The 21,142-nt window shown below is 43.7% G+C and overlaps 1 protein-coding gene across 1 annotated transcript in view; it reads left to right on the forward strand.

Annotated features, from left to right (window-relative positions):
* Nucleotides 1–21,142, forward strand: part of LOC130121663 (tumor necrosis factor receptor superfamily member 10B-like) — a 46,473-nt gene that overhangs the window by 4,976 nt on the left and 20,355 nt on the right. Inside the window, exon 2 of the mRNA XM_056290505.1 lies at nucleotides 11,483–11,654. Coding sequence (XP_056146480.1) covers nucleotides 11,483–11,654 — 172 coding nt within the window. The remainder of the gene's footprint in view (nucleotides 1–11,482; nucleotides 11,655–21,142) is intronic.

Raw genomic sequence — 21,142 nt, forward strand, 5'->3', positions numbered from 1 at the left:
AAACCCTCACACGCATACAGATGTCATCAGAGAAGCCCCTACCACTAAAATACTTGTTGTTTTTCAGATGGAAAACTGACTGAAGTATTGTTGGGGAGACCAGAAACCTTAATTAATGAACTTTAATTAAATACTTTTGTCATTAGTTCGGAAATGAAAAATTACATATACTTTTTTATATACTACTTACTCCTATATGTATACTATATGTATAGTATACATACAGGAGGAGTGTCGGTGATTAATTTGAGAGCTACCTTTAATGTTAAGTCAATTACTTAATTAATTAGGCTGTGTCACATATCTGTGCAGTAGACATGATGGTTATGAGTGTTGATTCTTAATACCACCTCAATATATGTATATATATTTTAAAAAATGTTTTTTTTTTTGGCTAAGGGTAGGCTCCCATTTACAGACACATAAATCCCCCATCATGATGGCCGCCAGCCTCTTGTTTACCCCGTACGCGAGACACATATTTGACATTTTTGCTCTCATGTGTTTATGGAGAAAAGGTATAAACTGTGAGCACTTTAACTCGCAGAGACGCTTTAATGGGGACAGAGTTATTATCTTTGGAGAAAGGTGATGGATTCCTGCACATATTTAATCCGTTAGTCATCCTTTATCTCTGTTTTCACAATCTTCCTCCTGCAATTATCTTTTCTTTTTTTTTCCCCCCCTCCCTCCCTCAACTCTTCTGTTATAAGTGTATAATTATCATCGCCCACTCGGACTCCGAAATGTCTTTGTGGAAAGCACGTTTCCGGACATCAAAGAAGGTTGAATCAGTTCAACGTTTAAACGTTGTATCCAGATGAACCGATACAACTGGATACAACGTTTAAACGTTGTATCCAGTTGTACTGATACACCTGGATACAACGTTTGTATCCAGATGAACTGATTCAACCTTCTTTGATCGTCTTACCTGGATTATTGAGCTTGCGTCAAGACACTTCTCTGTACAGGTCTTGAAGGGGAATTTGATGACTGACGTTTCAATTCATGGTTCCTGGCATTAGAGGGGTTATTTTGCAATAGGCATAAACAATTGATGAGTCATCGGTCCGAAGGTGAAGTCGTAAACAGCTATGACATCACAGACAGCCCTTTCCAAACATCAAAGACCAGATCAAGCCCTTAATATGAGAACGTTGGATGGTTTCATGTGACACCTGTTTAGTGCTTTTCAACAAACCTATAAAACTTTTCAACCTCCCTCTTTCTCTCTCTCTCTCTCTCCCTCTTTCTCTCTCTCTGTCCCCCCTCTCTCCCTGTCTCCCCCTCTCTCTCGCTCTCTCTCTCACTGCCCCCCCTCTCTCTGTCTGTCCCCCATCTGTCTCTCTGCCCCCCTCCCTGTCCCCCCCTCCCTGTCCCCTCCTCTCTTCCCTATCTCTCTGCCCCCCCCACTGCCCCCCCCTCTCTCTCTCTGCCCCCCTCCCTGTCCCCCCCTCTCTTCCCCTCCTCTATTCTCTCTCTCTCTCTGCCCCCCTCCCTGTCCCCTCCTCTCTTCTCTATCTCTCTGCCCCCCCACTGCCCCCCCCCCTCTCTCTCTTTGTCCCCCTCTCTCTGCCCCCTCCACCCTCTCTCTGTCGTCAGCATTCAACTACGCTGTAATGTGATCAACCAGCGTCTGCTTGTCAATCATTAAGCCAGCCTCGAGTGCGTTGCTCGGGACAGGAAATCCACTTAGCTCGAGCAATCGCATTTTTTTGCATCTGCGTGTACGAAGGTGAATGCCGCCTAACCTGCTTGTGACGCTGCCATACGCCGCTCCTAATCGGAGCCTACCTCTGAGGAAACCCAGTGTCTGTGCTCCACGAAGCTGCAGCCTTCCTGAGTTATAAATACCCACTTTAGCGGATATGTTGTGAGCTTTAATGGGCTGATGTGAGACAAGCACTGTGGAGAGAGCTGCGCAGAGCTGAACCCTGCATGAAGCCTCTGCATTGTCTGGGGCTTCCTGTGCTCCCTGAGAGGAGGGGGCAGACATTTTTCACACGCTCCCTCTTATGCTGTGTGTGTGTGTGTGTGGGGGGGGGGATGTTTAGGGGTGTGTTTGAGTGGGGTTGTGTGTCTGTGTGTGTGTGTATGTGTGCCTGTGTGTGTATGGGGAGGAATGTTTAGGGGTGTGTTTGAGTGTGTGTGTTTTTGTGTGTGGGGGTATGTTGGAGGATGTGTGGTTTGTGTGTGTGTGTGTGTGTGTGTGTGTGTGTGAGAGAGAGAGTGTTTGGGGGTGTATGTTTGGGCGTGTGTGTGTGGAGCGGTGTATATGTGTGTGTTCTCTCATGTTTGCATCTGTGAGTGTTACACATATAGGATTATGTGATAGACACAAGAGGATGTGTGTCTTGGTGTCAGCATGCGTTGCGTTACATAGTAACAGCCTCTTCATTTTGATAGCTACCTGGCTTCATGATGACGGATAAATCCCCGCACGTTGACGTGTTGGACACGTTCACAGACTTCCGAGTGTCTCTATCTGGTTTTCTGTGCCCTCTAACAAGACATGTCAGCAGGACGCCAGTATGCTGCACGTGGTCTCTCGAAGAATACCGTCATTTGTTTTAAAGCAAATCCTGGAGAACATATATCTTAGCAAAGTCAGCTTGGTGTAGTCAACAGGTTTAGCAAGAACATTCAGAAGTGTGTGTCTGCGGTCAGAGAACACAGCTGTGAGGGCGCTATGGATAGCCCACTATGTGGCTGCGCTTCATGGGCGGTCACATTACCACTGACGCAACTGAAATCATTTCATCCCATGCAGCGAATATGGATGTAGCCGGATGTGATATCATGTTCGGACGGAGGATAAAAGCTAGCTAGCTAGCTAGCTACATAGCTGCTCACACTTAAAATTTATAGGATATGTTTACTATCTGCTGCGGCTTCCCGTGACACCGTAAATTATGAAGCCTGTGTTTTGGAGTTTACTTTTTATATTATTATTATTTTTATTTTATTTTTTATTTTGTTTATTTCATTTCATTTCCTTTTTTAAATGTATTTTTTATTTTAATTATTTTATTTTTATTATCTGTTTATTTTTATTTACTTTTTAATTTTTTTAAATTTTTTATATTATATTATTTATTTATCTATTTTTTTTTTTGGTAATTAAAATCAAATGATGGATTCTGCCATGTTTGTTTGATTTTCAGCATTGAGGTCAAAGTGACATTGAGCACCTCTATTGGTCAAATGTGGTGGCGCAGTGGTTAGCGCGTTCACCTCACAGCAAGAGGGTCCTGGGTTCGAGCCCCGGTGTGGTCCAGCCTTGGGGGTTGTCCCGGGTCATCATCTGTGTGGCGTTTGCATGTTCTCCCCGTGTCGAGGGCTGCTGGGTTTCCTCCGGGGGCTCCGGTTTCCTCCCACAGTCCAAAGACATGTAGGTCAGGTGACTCGGCCGTACTAAATTGTCCCTAGGTGTGAATGTGTGTGTGTCGGCCCTGTGATGGCCTGGTGGCCTGTCCAGGGTGTCTCCCTGCCTGCTACCCAATGACAGCTGGGATAGGCTCCAGCATCCCCGCCACCCTGAGAGCAGGATAAGCGGTTTGGATAATGAATGGATGGATGGATGGATAATTCACTGGAATTGGTCGGACCCATCAGCCCCCCTGCACATGCACACACAAACACACCACACACACACACACACACTCACACACACACACAATGTGGGGGCTCAAGGGGAAGCAGTGTATGATATATGTGGCTATCAATGGGTTTGAATTTTTTTACACGATTGATGTTCAGAAGTAGGTAGGCTCTACCGGCCCCACCGGTTCTACATCCATGCATAGCGAAGAGACACACATCCTCCACAGACAGAGGCAGATACCTTCTCCAGCTCCTCCCATACTTTTTTTTTTGATTATTTTTTTCCTTTTTCTCTCCAATTGTATCTGGCCAGTTGCTCCACTCTTCTGAGCCATCCCGGTCGCTGCTCCACCCCCTCTGCCGATCCGGGTAGGGCTGCAGACTACCACATGCCTCCTCCGATACATGTGGAGTCGCCAGCTGCTTCTTTTCACCTGACAGTGAGGAGTTTCACCAGGGGGACGTAGCGCGTGGGAGAATCACGCTATTACCCCCCCCAGTTCCCCCTCCCCCCTGAACAGGCGCCCCGACCGACCAGAAGAGGCCCTAGTGCAGCGACCAGGACTCATACCCACATCTGGCTTCCCACCGGCAGACACAGCCACTTTCTAATAATTTTATTTATATAGCACCTTTCTAAAACAATGTTACAAAGTGCTTCACAAAAAAAATAAAAAATACAGATAAAACCAGACAAGGCAGGAATAAGAGTAAGATCAAGTAAGAGTACAATTAAAAACAGTAAAAATAAAACAAATATCAAACATTTGTAAAAGCTTTCATAAAAAGAAAAGTTTTAAGACGAGATTTAAAAGAAGCTAAAGACTTAGTTTGTCTTAGCTCAGCAGGAAGAGCGTTCCATAGTGTGGCGGCTCTAACAGCAAAAGCCCGGTCACCCTTTGTAACCAACCGAGACCTGGGAACAACTAACAGGGCTCCATCTGCAGACCTTAATGGTTGAGGGGGGACATAACAAGTCAAGAAATCACAAATGTATAAAGGAGCAATACCATTTAAAGCCTTAAAAGTGAGCAGTACAATTTTAAAATCGATTCGAAATATAACAGGAAGCCAGTGTAGGGAGGCAAGCACAGGAGTGATATGGTCATGCCTCCTTGTTCCTGAAATGAGCCAAGCAGCGGCATTTTGCACCAACTGTAGACGGTGGAGGGATCCCCTGGCTGATACCAGAATAAAGTGCATTACATTAGTCAAGTCGAGAAAAGATAAAAGTGTGTACAACTTTTTGCAGATCGGCAATTGCTAAAAATGACCTAATTTTGGAGATTAGCTTGAGTTGGAAAAAGCATGACTGAACAACATATTTAATTTGATTGTCAAAACTGAGGTTAGCATCAAATATTATCCCAAGATTCCTAGCAGCCTGTTTAAGATTACCTGACAGACTACCAAGATTAGTAGCAAATGGACCGATGGAATTTTCGGGACCGAACAGAATGACCTCAGACTTATCATTAAATTTAAGAAAATTTTTGGACATCCAGGATTTAATGTCGGTGAGGCACGCTGTGAGATTTAATGGGGCGCTAGGATCAGTGGGTTTTAGTGGCATGTATAACTGAGTGTCGTCAGCATAAAAATGGTAGAGCACATGGTGATTTTGAATGACCTGGCCAAGGGGCAGCATGTATATAGAGAAGAGAAGGGGGCCAAGAACTGAGCCTTGAGGGACACCACAACTCAACTGAGCCACTGAGGAGGTAGAGTTACCCAGAGCAACAGAAAAAGTTCTGTTGGTGAGGTAAGAGTGTAATAAGTTAAGAGCCGAGCCCTTGATGCCAACCCAAGTCTCTAAGCGATGTAGGAGAATGTTGTGATCAACCGTGTCAAAGGCAGCACTTAAGTCCAAAAGAACTAAAATTGAGCAGTCACCTCTGTCTGCATTCAGCAGTAGATCATTAGTGACCTTAACTAGAGCTGTCTCAGTGGTATGAAGTGCTCTAAAACCAGACTGGAAACTATTAAAAACAGTATTTGTATTCATAAAAGAAATCAACTGAAGAAATTACTCTCTTGGATAAAAAAGACAATTTGGAGATTGGCCTGTAGTTACCTAAGGACAAGGGGTCTAAATTAGGTTTCTTCAGCAATGGTTGAATGATGGCATGCTTAAAACTGTCTGGAAAAGAACCGGAGGCCAGAGAATTATTAAGAATTTGAAGAATAACGGGGCTGACAGTGGAAAATACCTCCTTGAGTAGTTTAGTGGGAATGATGTCTAGAATGCAGGAGGAGGAGCTCATATTGGAGACTGTAGTCTCCAACACTGAAATTGTAATTGGTTGAAATTGGGTGAAAGAGGCAGAATTAAAATGGGGAATGGAACGAAAAGAGCCTGGCTGGATTTGGGACCTAATACTCTCCACCTTGTTTACAAAATGAGTGAGACATGTTTCAGACAACTCAACATCAGGTTCAAAGAGAGAAGTGGAGAGACCATTAATGACAGAATCAGTTATCCCGAAGAGAACTTTAGGATTGTGGTTATTTCTCAATATTAGTTCAGAGAGGTATGCTGATCTCGTATCCTTAACTGCTTTCTGGTAAATTAACATTAGGTTTTTAAGGGTGTTATGTGTTAATTCGGACTTGTTGGCCTTCCATTGTCGTTCTGTTTTTCTGCAAAGTCTTCTAAGGGCACGGGTGTGATCATTCAGCCAGGGGAGGTTATTTAATTTTTGTTTCCTAGTTTTAAATGGTGCAATTTGGTCGAGGATGGATTAACGCTGATCATTGAATGAATTCAATAGTGCATCTGGATTGAGCGGTGATAAAGAGGGATTAAAGGATGAAGAATTAAAAGCTTCACAACATGTAACTGCAGAGACAGCGTTGAGAATGCGAGATCGTGTTTTAGGATAATGACTAGGAGTAGCGAGCTGTAGTGGGACTTTGAAAATTATAGTTTTATGGTCAGATACAGGCATATCCACCAAATTGAGACATTCGAGAGAGAAAGCAGAGGAGAGTACAAGGTCTAAAATGTGGCCTTTGGAGTGTGTGGCCCCTTTGACAGATTGAATGAGGTTAAAAGAATCTACAAGATCTGTAGTCATCACTTGTGTCTGTAGGGACGACCGACTAAGCCGGAGGTAACACAGGGATTCCAACCAGCGACGCCCATGTTGGTGTGTTGGTAGGCAATGGAATAGACCGCCACGCCACCCGGATGCGCCTCCCCATGTATTTTAATTGAGCTCAATGGAACATAAAAGTGTAGTGTGACCGCTCCTTTAAGTTACATAAACACTCATTAATGGAAAAAGTGTTAACATTAGCTTGATGTCAAACTAAAAATGAATAGTTTAGTTAAATGTCAGACAAGTAAATCCACAGTCAGAAAAAAAATAATACCATCTAATGTCTAAAATTGAGAAATGTTGCTAAAAGTAACAAAAGAAAAAGCCATGTGATGTCATATAAGGATTAGAATCAAAGAAGGTTGAATCAGTTCACCTGGATACAATGTTTATTGACAGAATAAACGTAATATCCAGATTAACTGTTTCAACCCTCTTTGATCTTCTTACCTGGATTATTGAGCATGCATTAAGACATAAGGATTAGAAGTTTAACATCACCGAGGACAAATTCATCAGAATAATTAGAGCTGAACAGGAACCCTGACTTCCAGAAAGGCATTATGGGTATGGTCATGGTCTTCTGACCCTGGTCTGGGCATGTTTTACGTTGGGAGAGAATGACTGAGAGAATCGCAGCAGTGTTAGGTATTTTTTTCACATTGCAAGGTGAGAAAGATTTGGGTTGAAATATTAGAATAAGAGGTAATTTACATAATATTGCACATGAAATGCTGTGGGAAAAGAAAATGGGCATCCTGTCGTTAATTTTTCCATCTGATCAAGTCCCTAAATATCATGAGAGAATAAATTGTTCAGTTTCTCAATATTTGGCTTTTTCGTGATTTCATGATTTCACGATGACATGCTTATTCCTGATTTAGTTAGATGTTACCCCCTCAGTTACCGCAACGTTTGAGGAGGATTAGAGAAGACATAACATATTACATGATAACAGCTTTGCCCAATTAACAATGACACTAATGGATTTTGAGGTATTATCAATGGCATAAAAGTAGTGAGGGGTATTTTAATACATTTAACTCGTTATCTAGCATCCCCTACCTCTCCGATAACGCACAGGAGTATTTTTTCTCTCTCACTGTAATCTGCTCAAATTATTCAAGAACCTCAGTCTGGTCTCCCAGAGGATGGAAGTACTGTATCGTCAGTATCACAAGTGTCCCACACAGATTGTGGATGAAAGAATAGGAGTGGCTAATGGGAAAAGCATGACATGGAGGGTCCTGCTCCGGAACCAGGGGGTGTAATGAGGTACGGCGTGCCGCTCCTTATCAGATGCCTGTGATCCCTTGGTTTATGTGTGTTTGCACATTTGGATGTTTGTGTGTTTGTTTGTGTTTGTAGTCGTGCATGTGCGTGTGTGTTGTGTGTTGTGTGTGCGAGGGAGCGAGAGTGCACATCTCCCTATGTCTATTCATTTTATAATGGCGCTTACTGTAATTCCTGCCGGAATACGGGAGTGAGCCCACCCCTCTAAATGGTCCATTGATAACCTGGGGTCAAGTAAAAGGATGTCCTGTCGTTTAGTCATAAATACATTCTCAGTGTACATGCTATGTGCCGAGTTTGTGCCAAGGCAATTTGGAAGAACCCAGGGTCTTGACAGGAAGTGGAAGGGGAGCTACTGTGCTCGGGTAAACAAAGGGGCCCTCACTGATACATTGTCCTGGCATAAGTACAACTCGGGGTCTACACAAGCATCGTCCTAACCAATTATACACACAGATAGGCGGGATGACAATACGACACTGTTCAACCCAGCAAGTGTGTTGCCGGGCCTGTTCATTGTGCAGAGGACGGGGACGGCTGTGAAGTGGACAGTAGCGCGCCGCTCCGTGTTGTAGACCTGCCAGGGGTGGATGGTTTTGTGGGCTTTCCTGACTGAGGTTATGGTCACTGTAGTTTGCCTCCCAACTAGGTCTTAGGGGTAAAGCCAAGCCACAGTGTGGCTTCCCATGGTGTTTATGTGTACACTGCATTTATGTGTGTTGTGCAGCAGCAATACGACCGTGTGAGTAGATGTTGACTGTGTTGCCTGTTCCGCACTAGACAGTGAGATTTGAAACGTGGACAAAAATAATCTCAGTTTGGAAGTTTATTATGAAAAACTCTGAAACGTTGCGTGTGTTGACGGCTTCCTGTTCTACCTTGTGATTCCTTCCACACATAAACAGGTGGGAAACTAGGCAACCATCACTAACTGCTTTTCCATTCAAGTGACTCTATGTGAATTTTATTACTCATCATAACAAAAAAATTTTTAAAAAAAAGGTGGAAGGAAACAGCCAGCGTCCCGGTGGAGCCCCCCAAACTTTGCATAACACTTGGCATAAAGTTTTTTATTTGATAAAGAGAAATGTGATAAACTGCAGTGGAAACACATTTGCCGAGCGAGAGAATGAAATGCGAATAGAATTTAATCACATGATGAGCTGGTGCTCAATCTAAACCGGCCCGTCTTCCTCATGGCTGCTGCAGTGTGGGCATTGGACGTAGGACATGTAGGCCTACAGTCAATGATTTTATCCACTTAAACAGATATGATGGGAATGCACTTTAATTTGCATGACCTTTTTTTTTTTTTTTTTTTTTTTTGCAACATTTCATTATTCACTTGAAATTCATTGGATGGGAACATGGCTGGTGTGATTATGTATTGTAAAGGATATACTTCATCATGGCTCCATACAGCTGTGGTCCCACAAAAACACTTGATTTATAAACCATGCCCGGTGTCATTAGTAAATTTGCTTACTTTTTGTTTGTTTTTTTTTTGTTTTTTTGGGGGGGGGTTGTTGTTTTTGTTTTTGTTTTTATCTGAAAGGAGTTATTAAATAAAAGGTCTGCACCAAGGAAACTTGGTAAATGGCAGGGCATTGAAACATACCGCCTGGGAAATAACGTTATAATTGTTCCATGTTTCTGCATCCTCAATGACAGTGGGGCGCAAGAGCAATTTGTCAAATAATAACTACATGTCGTAATCTGTATCTCATGTAATCCAAACCTTGTTGAGATGTAACAGTTAGTGATTCCATGATTCAATCACGGAATTAGAGAATCGCCTCGAGTTCAGCTAACTTTCAAGCTATCCGGTCTCTCTTTCAGTGTCTTTTTCTCTTTTTTCTTTTCTTTTTTTTTTCCTTTTCCACCATTGGTAGTGCTCACATGGTTGCTCGCATGTGTGTGTCTCTCGCTTTTTCACATGGCCTCCTTCTCGCTCGCTCCCCAATTTCCATTTCTCCCCATATTCTCCACCCTGCAGCCATACACATACTGTATTCAAGGCTTGCCCCATATCATGAAGGCCATTAGCCCCCCTCTTTTAATCTCTCTCTCCCCCCTTTCCTTTTTCTCCCCCGACCCACACACACACACACACACACACATACACACACAGACAGACAGACACACACTCGCACACAGAATGTTTGGACAGATCTAAATGGTGTGATTGTGCGTGCTCTGCTGGCCGTCTGCTCCTCCACGTCTGCCTCTCAATGTCTTTTGGAAAGTCTGACGTGACCAGCGGGAGAGGAAGAAGGGAAAGGGGGAGAAAGAGAGAGAGAGAGAGAGAGAGAGAGAGAGAGAGAGAGAGAGAGAGAGAGAGAGAGAGAGAGAGGAAACTTCTTTTGAACAAGGCATGGCTGCCTTCCAGAGCGCAAACTCTCAACATTAGGAGTCGGCTTCAACTCCAGTCTGTCCCTGTCTCTCGTCCCCGGTCTTTTCCGCTGTCTGTCTTTTCCCTCCTCGTCTCCTTTCTCTCCCTCCTCTCCGGGCGACCAGTTTCTCACACAGAACCTCGACCCGTCCTCGCCGTCTCGCTTTCTCCACAAAAGGCTCTTCCTCGTCCCAGTCTGCCTCACCGTCGAGCTGACCCTCTCCGCCCTAACCTGTTCCTTTATGTCCCTCTCTTTTTAAGGTGGTGGCGGGGGCGGGGGCTGGGGGTACAGCGGAGACAAAAAACCTCCAAAACTAGGCCTCTCATTTACACAGAAGGTGTCGTGTTGCATCTGAGGCGCTTCATGGCAGTGTTGCATATCAGGCCATTCAAAGAGCCGGGGTTTAAGAATGTGGGTCATTTGAAGTATAGGCACTAAAGTGTGTTGTTCGCCAATGAATGGGGCCTTCTCACATTGACACAGTGAAAAGCGTGTGAATAAACACCAGTGCCTGGGGGCCACACTAAAGTGTTTGGCTGTATTCTTCTCATTCTCCCACCTATACAAGCCTGTTATTATCCAACACATGAATGGATTACTGGTATTACATTTGATATGGGTACTGTGGTGTGTTAGCGAAGACACCTTATCAAACCCGCACTGTTGTGTCTACAGTTGGGACTATGGGTAGTCTTCGTTTAAACCACACCTACAAGAATAGATCAGAAAATTGGTAGTTAAGTTGCCGGTAGGGGTTTACGCGGTTTGTGTGCAGCCCTGCATCATCCACATACAGGATGGTTATGCCTTCTTGTTCTGACCGGCTGGATGGCGCTCTTAATTGCCTTCCTGCAGCAGATGTTCGGATCAGATGGTTCAAATTAAGTCCCAGATTACACACACAAGGTTTCTTATGAAAATAAAGACTCCCATCTCTACTCTCCTTCATCCAATTTGTATGAGTGTGTACACTGTGGATGCCCACTAATCATGCAGCTCTTCTCTCCTCCCCCTTTTCCACCTTAATCTCCACCCTCTTCCCAACCCCGCTCCTCCTGCTCCTTCCCATTTCTGACCATGGTGATACAGGTGTTGATGGCGTTGCTGTCTTTTGGGCTGACCGGTTGCTCAGCGGAGCTCAGTCCATCATCTCAGTGGTCCAGCGATGACTACAGAAACCAGACTCTCAATCGACCGCGAGTATGTGTGGAGAACCAGCAATACCTCTTCCAGGGACTCTGCTGCCTCAATTGCCAAGCTGGTAAGGACAATTCCAATGGAAACAATGGAAGTATAAGGTTCCCAGATCTTATCATATAGAGGACCAGTACGGGTCCATATGAACAGACCCTGCTGGAGCCATACTTAAAACCACTCCTTCAGGTCAGCTAACATCCCCTTACATTCCCTCTGGATAACATATGATATGGTGTCTCGTATCTGGTAACCCCATGTGTCATCTAACCCCCGCCTTGTAACAAACATACCACCACTGCTAAAACGCAACTCTTTACAGGATAACATTTTTAATAACATATAAAATGGAAATTGTGATGAATACTGCATTAAAGATTCTAAATCCAAAGGCACAGTTATTTCATCCAGCATTAAATTAACAAAACCAATCCAATTAAGTTCATCCGCTAGAAAGTGTATGGTTTTACTAGAAAAAGATATGCTTAAACTGCCATAGGTAAAATTACTTTTCGGTGAAAGATGAAATGATTTGATGATAATATACATCATAGATATCTCATTGTCAGCCGCTGGTTTAGAGAGTTTTGTCTTGGGTTTACCAAGAAGGAAAGCTGTCTTAATGCATCCAAGCACAGTAAAGGAAGAAGGAAAGTGAAGATTGTAGGATAAATATTAGTGGTCTTAGGGCGTCCGGGTAGCGTAGCGGTCTATTCCATTGCCTATCAACATGGGGATTGCTGGTTTGAATCCCTGTGTTACCTCCAGCTTGGTCGAGCATCCCTACACACACAGTTGGCCATGTCTGCGGGTGGGAAGCCGGATGTGGGTATGTGTCCTGGTGGCTGCACTGGCGCCTCCTCTTGTGGGTCGGGGCGCCTGTTCGGGGGAAGAAGGGGAACTCAGGGGAATAGCGTGATCCTCCCATGTGCTATGTCCCCCTGGTGAAACTCCTCACTGTCAGGTGAAAAGAAGCGGTTGGTGACTCCACATGTATCGGAGGAGGCATGTGGTAGTCTGCAGCCCTCGCCGGATCAGCAGAGGGGGTGGAGCAGCGACCAGGACGGCTCGGAAGAGTGGTGTGCAAAACGTCTATAAATTCACCAGTTAGATCAGGCTGTTAGCTGGTATTTCTTTCTTTCTTTATATATATATATATATATATATATATATATGTGTGTGTGTGTGTTTTTTTTTATGTATCCATCAACCTATCTATCCCCAGGCCTTTTCCCATAGCATGGTTCCAATAAGTCATTGCTGCAGGATTCATTCGGGGTGAGATGGAGCACATTCTGTTTGTGTTTCCATTGCATATATAGATCTGCAACAATGAGGGAAAAAAAGCGGAAGGAAGGTGACGCTTCACGATGCGGTGTTTAAACAGCGGACATCATTAGGGATGTGACACTGTTCATTGTAAAGGTTACATTGCTGAACACTGCGTACAAGCCGTCCATCCATTATCCAACCCGCTTATCCTGCTCTCGGCTCCAGCATCCCCGCGACACTGCATACAATTGAAGGAGTTTAATTATTTTGTTTTGTTGTTTTGCCTCAATGCATCTTTGATGTGACATATACAGTTCAAAGAGAGGAAGAAGAAAATACGCGTTAAGATCTGATGCCAATCCTGAAATTGTAATTTTGCTCTTTAGATTTTAGTCTGTTTGCCATTGATGCCTCTTATGTTGTTCACTGTGTTCACACCCAACATGTCGGATGTGGTTTAAACGAACTCTGGAACATTTGTCCATGTAGTTTGGTTTGTTTGAGCAGATGGGAACAATGTTATTCAAACTCGAGTGTAGGCCAAACAACAGCACCGAGACCGCCTGTCAATTTGGGTCTTGGTCCACTTCCTAGTGAACTGAGGTGCAGTTTGTCTATGGTGTGAACGTTACCAGTACCAAACCCAGGAAATCCTGAAAAGATAACAGTAGGATTTTCCCAAAATGTGGCACTTCACCTCGTCATCTGTTCTGACAGTATATACCATGCTTGAACAACAGATTAAAAACTAGAGGAGTGCACTTGGTAGAGATCAGATCTCCACCAGGCCTACGTATCTCCCCTTCTCGTGGTGTTTGAACTTGCGCCTACCAGGAGAAGGGAAATATACACACTCGCAGACAGAAAAACCAGTGTTTTTCCTCTCATTATAAGACTTTTGCGCAGCGCCCAAGTTGATTGAACAGGAAATATGGAAGAAAAAAAAAGTTAATATGCAGCGCTCAAGCTAAAAAATCTACCTAATAAAAACATTTTGCCTGTCAGTCTGTGGATGTGCAGCGTTCTAGGTGGACCCTCACACAAATGTGACCAAGTCTGACATGAAATGACAGAGACCAGGCTATCATAATTTCAAAGCCCTTATCAAAAGACTTCAGATGTGGTTAACCGTCGTGGTTTTCATGATATAAAATGAGTGAAGGTGAATGGCTGCTCTGCTGATTGCCTTTCATTGATAAAACAACAGTAAGAAAGCATAGCTCAGCCATGGGGAATGTGTTATTGTAGCTACTGAGATGACTTCCAGCTGTGACTGTGATTAATCCTACTTTTGAAATTGTATTTTTATAGCGGATTTTTAACATTTGAGGCTATGGCACTTCCGCGTGGCGGTGAGGTGAATAAGGCTAATTATTTTGGGTTCATCCAGTGCTCCTCCAGTTCTCCTGTGCTGAGATCAGCAGTGAATGACTTGCTGGCTTGCGAAATACGATCGACTTCTCGTTTACTTTCAAGACTCATACCTGAGTACAGAATGGTTTGGTTCTGACACTGTTGCTTCCCGATCTGACTCAACCGCAGATGTGAGTCGCGCATGTGCATGGTTGACTCAGATCAGGTAGCGACGGAGAGCAGCGTTGGCCAAGCAAGCTAGAGAGTGAATGAGGAGAGGGAGTGTCGAACAAACGTTTTTCAAAGGTTTTTAATCACCGCAGCCACAAGACGCTCTTCATCATATTGTACACAAAAAAAAAAATGTTAGACTGTGGTGTCCAGGTAGCATAGTGGTCTACTCCATTGCCTACCAACATGGGATTCGGCAGTTCAAATCCCCGTGTTACCTCAGGCTTGGTCGGGCGTTTCTACGGACACAATTGGCCGTGTCTGTGGGTGGGAAGCCGAATGTGGGTATGTGTCCTGGTCGCTGCGCTAGCGCCTCCTCTGGTCAGTCGGGGGGCCTGCTTGGGGTGGAGGGAACGGGGGGGAATAGTGTGATCCTCCCACACGCTACATCCCTCTTGCAAAACTCGTCACTGTCTAATCATTTAATTTTTAAATGGAGAAACGTGTACTCTTATTGTGCTTCAAATGCAGGATATTATCTCAATATGGTCAGGGGACAGAGTCCAAATATTGTACAGTACAACATAAAGCCGTATTCCTGGTCACTGTTATTTTTAGTGTTATACAAAACACCAACAGATACCAGCAGTACATTTTGCATTTCTCTTTAGTTCCTGAAGTACATTGCAGGATTCACCATCTCCAAAACTAACCAATAAAATGCGTTCCCCAGCTAGTCCATATGGGTTTGTTTGCAGAAAGTCAATGCGAACAGCAAGTGGACTACATGCAAAATTCAACAATGTGACTTTTTCATCAATTCAATCAGGCAGAGGTGTAAAAACCAGGTCCAGAAAGTAAATGTCCAAACTGTGTATTTGCTCCAACCATGTTACTAAACCAGCTGATGTCATTAGCTAGTTCCCCTACCTAGTTGAGGAGTGGTGTTGACTAGAATCTGCTGGTGTGGTGCATGAGTGGAGCAAATACGTGGTTTGGATTTTTACTTTCTGGACCTGGTTTTTACACCTCTGCAATCAGGAGATACCTAATGAATGAACTAAATATAATTATTTATTATAACGGATGATTTAGCGGAAATGAATACATGTCAACAACATCTTTGGCGCTCAGACTCAACATGGAGCAGCAGCATAATATATCCCCCCATGGAGTCCAGATACTGGTGGTGGTGGCTGATGACTTGCTGAGATGATAAGGTTGATGAGGCTGATGGAGAGATGATCTGCGAGAACTAGGCAGTGATGGGGAGGGGGAGGGACATGTACAACAGCAGCATGAATGCACTGGAGGCGGAGAGAGAAACATTTAAAAAAGACAGCAGCAAGATGATAGGCCAAAGTTACAGGTGGGTCATGTGCTATTGGATAGATGAGAACAGCTGATGTGAACAGCTGATAGCTCAGTTGACAGCCCCAGACAATCACAGTAAGGGACAATATGAGTGAGCATGCGTGAGAGATGAGAATAGCAGGGTAAAATAAGGAGTACAGCTACAGGCCTATGCATGCAAAAAATAGTCTTCCTGGCTCAACTTTCACTAAAGCTCCATTTCAATTGGAGACATAATGAATGAAATAAAGATAAATATGTGTTATAACAGGTGATTTAGCAGAAATGAATACGTGTCAAGAAAGTCTGTGGTGCTTAGACTCAACTGGGAGATTTTTTTTTTTTAATCGAGGGGCATCAGCTCGGAGCAGCAGCATAATATGTTCCCCAAAATAAGGGGTACAAGCCCCAACGCAGCCTAACGTATTTCCCCCCAAATATTATTTTCATGCCAAGCAGGAATGAAACAGGGCTCAATAATCATAACAACGACGGCATAATGTGCTAATGGATGAAATAAAATCATGAGCAAGACACGGTAAAGTTTGAGCTTGATGAATGGGCCTTAGCCAGCAATGGCTAGTGTTCAGGAATGACTTAGATAGTAATGATAGGCTTAGGCAGAAATAAGACATCGATGACCTGGAATTCAGCAATAATTGGACCGGCCAAACGAGGTCAGCAATGATCTAAAATAGTAATTAGTGCAGATAAATAAAGCACAGAACCACCGACCACCAGTTATATGCAGTTGCTTACCATGAGCTGTGAAGGTTTTGAAAATATTTGAGCCTTAATGATTGCAGAGGCATCAGAATGCCCATAGGAAGCATAGGCAGAGGATGACCATCATCCCAGTTGTTGAAGGGAAGCTGTTGATAGACCTGGCATGGGTGCGGAGGTTGCTGCACCTATTCTAAACGAATGACCTGAATAATGCTTTGGGGGTATGTTACATCTCAGAAGAATCTAAACCAATATTTGGACATGGGATTGTTATGTGGGGTCAGAAAGAGAGCGGCACAAGGGTCAGGGAAAGGCCTATTCTTCCAAATATTTACACCTTGATTTAAAAGGACAGAATTGAGAATCAGTGTGAGGAATGGCTACAGTGCAAGTACCTCCAGCTTTAGAGTGTTAAAGGTAAAGACTAGAGAAATCTGGGTGGAAAGTTAAAAAAGAAATGTTAACATCTTCAGCAGGATCAAATGGATTTGAAGAAGTGGTAAATTCGCCGCTCATTAATAACCCATAAAAAAGCCAATAAAAAGGAACAATCCAAGAGAGAGTGGACATAGGGAGAATGATAACCATCTCAAGACTGATAGCGGTTTATGCAAGATGGGAAGAGTAATAGGAAGTACATTATCAATGCTAGTGGGGGAGACTTTTCAAATGCCTTTAAGTAACAGTTTAATGGCCGTATTGGAGAATAGCCTGGGAAGAGATAGATCAAAACATGTAGAATTAAACTTGATATCAGCAACCAGACCTCTTATAAAATGTGGTTTAAAGTGATGCACGGCAATGCAATGACAAATAAATGCCCAGACAGCACTTACTGTAAAAGTCTTTAGTGGCAGATTCAGAGAAACAGAACATGGTGAAAGATTTCCAAGCAAAATTATAGATTTCAGGGTAGAGGTAGCAAGACTTTTTCTCATATAAAACCTGGCAGATTCTAAATATGACTACAGAGAGAACTGGTTTAATCGAGGGCTGATGTTTTTAGAGGGCCGCTATGGGTGAAGGGCTGGCTTCTGGGCAAAGACTCTGGAATACCTGGAAATTGTAACAGGATAATGAATCAGCAATGATATTAGCATGACCTATGTTAGCATGACCCGGCACATGACAGGCTGTAATTATAAAATGTTACGTGACAGATAGCCATGTAATACATCTCATGAATGGCATGATTTCGAGACTGGATGAATGGCCTTTATTAATGATGCTTATGACAGCTTCACTGTCACACTACACTGCGATGGGTTTACGTTGCCAGAACTTCCCCATACATAACTCACTACTGCAATGGGATGAATTTCATACAGAGCAGAGGAGGAATCGAGCTTGGGGAAGGATTCAGCCCATTTGCTGGTGAACCATTGACCTCGAAAACATCCTCCAAATCCCACAGAGATCACAGCATCTGTGATCAGAGGAATGTACCATATCATCATAGAAAAACGTTTACACCATTCCCCTGATCCAGCAAACGAGACCAACAATTCAGATTGGAGCGGCAACCTTCATCCAGTAGAATACAGGCGTGCAATTTGGGTACAGAGGTAGCCACGTCCAGCCGTCTGGAAATGAACGGTTGAACCTGGGGAACAACGCGCATTGCGAAATGTAGATGGCCAAGGACAGAAAGCATTTGCTATTTATTTACTCCCTTTGCTTCAATAAAGGACTGAGTTATTTTGGGGATGCACTCAAGTTTTTGGACTCGGAGAGAAGCTTTCATTTCAACTGAGTCCAGTATGAAGCTCAGAAACTCGAGGCAAGTAGTAGGACCAATGTTTTTTTTTTCGTCAGAGAGGGGGACGCCCATGTAATTGAACAGGTTGGACAAAGATGATCCAGATCTGTTGCGCAGAGGGTCAGTCAACAGAAAGTCGACGAGGAGGTGAAGAAGAGAGGGGATTTTTAACTCTGTTTAAAAGAATCCCGCAAAAGGTCCTTGGAAACCTGGTTGAAAATGATAGGACTGCTCCTACAGCCAAACGTGAGATGTACTGCAAAGTACAGTTTAGATTCCCGCTTAAAACCAAAAAGATGCCACTGCCGAGGATGAATTGGAACAATTCAGGAGGCATCTGTAATATCGGCTTTGGAAAGCCATGCTCCATGACCAGCAAGCTTAATAAGCTTTATGACCCTGTCAATGGTGGAATAATCGAAAGGGAAAAACTCGGGTGGAATAAGACTGTTGACGCTTGGAAATGGCCCGGAGGAAGGAGCAGAAAGGTCAAATATAATTTTTTCTTTCCGGAGTATTTTCTAGTTGCTAGTATGAAACACCGGGAATGGCGAACAGTTGTATGGGCCAGTTAAATAGCCTTTATTGAGCTTTTTGAGCAGCTGAAACACCATGGCCGGCTCATTTAGAGCGGACTGGAGGATTTTGGACACGTATGAAGAGGCCAGGGGGAGACGACCCCTACCCGAAACCCTTGGGAAAGACCAGTGAGCAAATGATCAACAAATACCGGATCAGGATGAGAAGACAGTTCTGATGCAAGAGCTAGGACATTTATTGGAGTAGAAGGGTGGATGTTTAATAAGTCTTTGAACCACGATGATTCTGCTGCAGACTGGGGTAAGTGCGCACATTTTCATTGAAGTTACTGCATATGGGCAGGCTGTTGAAGGCATGCACCTGGCGGCCTCAGCTATCAGTTTGTTTCTCTCTGAAAGGAAGATCGGTCATGGTTAATTTTGGGCAGGGCCCTAGGTTCTTGAGGGGGAAATGGAACCTGAGGGCAGAGAGACTCTGGATGACCCATAATGCTTCACGTTATGCATGACACTGCTTGCAAGCCACCAGCTAACATGACCAACAATTCAGTGTCCAAGAATTCAGTGTCCAAGACAGATCAGTTCAAGTGGATGTTTGATTGAGACATGAAATGAGCTGCTTTACGGGAGAATCCTTTGTGGTATTGGTAAAAAAATATTTTTCCCATAGCTCAAGTTTAAATTGCCGATCAGAGCCAAATATGTGTCCAGTTCTTGTCTGTGTTCTGGGTAGACGGAGCATATCACATCATGATAGATGCCAAAAGCAACTACAAATTTGACGTATCTCTTGACAATCTGGGATTGGTAGTTTAAAAATATGAGAAGTTTCTGAGAAGTTTCTGAAACTTTGTTTTCACATTCTGGCGATGGGAGAATCAGAATGATAAGGATAATGTCTTTTCCCTGCAGAATTTTTGATCTTAATTGAGGAGAGATGTTAGCGCTGAAAGGAACATAAGGCCTACTTACCATGTTAGAAGAGACAGCAGAGGCCAGGGAATGCTAGCATATCTAGGGCCTTTGTGATGGAAATGAATAGCTGAGGTGCAGATGCCGGTGCACGAATCAATGGGATTTGAGAGGCAAAAGTATTGCAGAGGAAGATGATGAGGCTGGGGCATTCACCAGATGCTGGAGGCGAGTATCAGTTGCGTGAATACTATTTAGCAGGGACTGGAGAGTTGATGTGAGAGCATTATCTGGTGGATGAATGGCATCATTTGGTTGATCGGGATGCACAGATCTGGCAGAGACATTCTTACGCTTGGCTTGAGGAGCTAGACGATGAGTTTTTGTTGAGCGTTTGCGACTTGCAGCTGCTGTAGAGTCAGAGGTTGCGGGGGCTGATCCCGAACTGGTGTTTCTCAAACTACTTTGTTAACTAAATCATGAAGCTATGAGAGATCCAGCCCTGGAGCCAGAGTAATAACCCTGGGCAATCCGAGTTCTGTGCCAAGTTGCTGATGAGATAGAAGTCAATTCAATAGTTCGAGAGTTAGCAAAAAAGCAGAACGTCATCTCACCATACACAACCTGCACGATGACTGATATGCATATAACAGCAGTATGAATGCACTAGAGGCAGAGAGAGAAACATATTTAAAAAAATAGATAGCAGCACGATGATAGGCTAACGGTGCAGGTGTGTCACTGTGCTATTGGATAGGTGAGAACAGGTGATGCGAACAGCTGATAGCTTGGTTGACAGACACAGACAATGACAGAAGTGGAAAATATGAGCAAGCATGCATTAGAGATGAGAATGGCAAGACAGAATAAGGAATATAACTACAGGCCTATGCATGCAAAAGATAGTCTTCCTGGCTGAACTTTCGCTAAAGGTCCATTTGGTGCGGACCAAAGAACCAGACTACATGTGTGAACACAGCCTTAAAATGATGAAACGTGAAATATTCACTTGTTTTTTCTCAGTCTGATTCCAACTGAGTCATCTTTATCACAAACATCAGGGAAAACTTGTTGAGCTCACTACTAAAAATGTTACCGTTCATGTCCTGCTGAAGGAGGAGTACTTCCTTTGTTCTCAACCTTGGCATGGCCTACAATAACACATGGCTCTGAAGCAGTCTGTGGTTGTGGACAAGGACGGTGTCTTGCGTTTTGCACCAATTGCTTATTTTTTGCTAGCACCACTGGTTTTTGTGGTCTTTGTTTGTTTGTTTTTTCTGTCGCAACATTTTTATCAGCATTCGCTGCATAACCCGCGGCCCAAAACACTCGAGGTTTTGCACACCTTGTTATTTCGACCTGCAGATTCAAGGTTCTGCTGAGTTTTCTCCTCTGCCCAAATAGTGATAAGTGATGAGAGATCTCATCAGTTGTGGTTGCTATTTTTACTGACTGTTAAGAAGTCAGTTC

Source organism: Lampris incognitus, chromosome 12 (assembly GCF_029633865.1).
Source record: "Lampris incognitus isolate fLamInc1 chromosome 12, fLamInc1.hap2, whole genome shotgun sequence".
NCBI classification, from domain to species: Eukaryota; Metazoa; Chordata; class Actinopteri; order Lampriformes; family Lampridae; genus Lampris; species Lampris incognitus.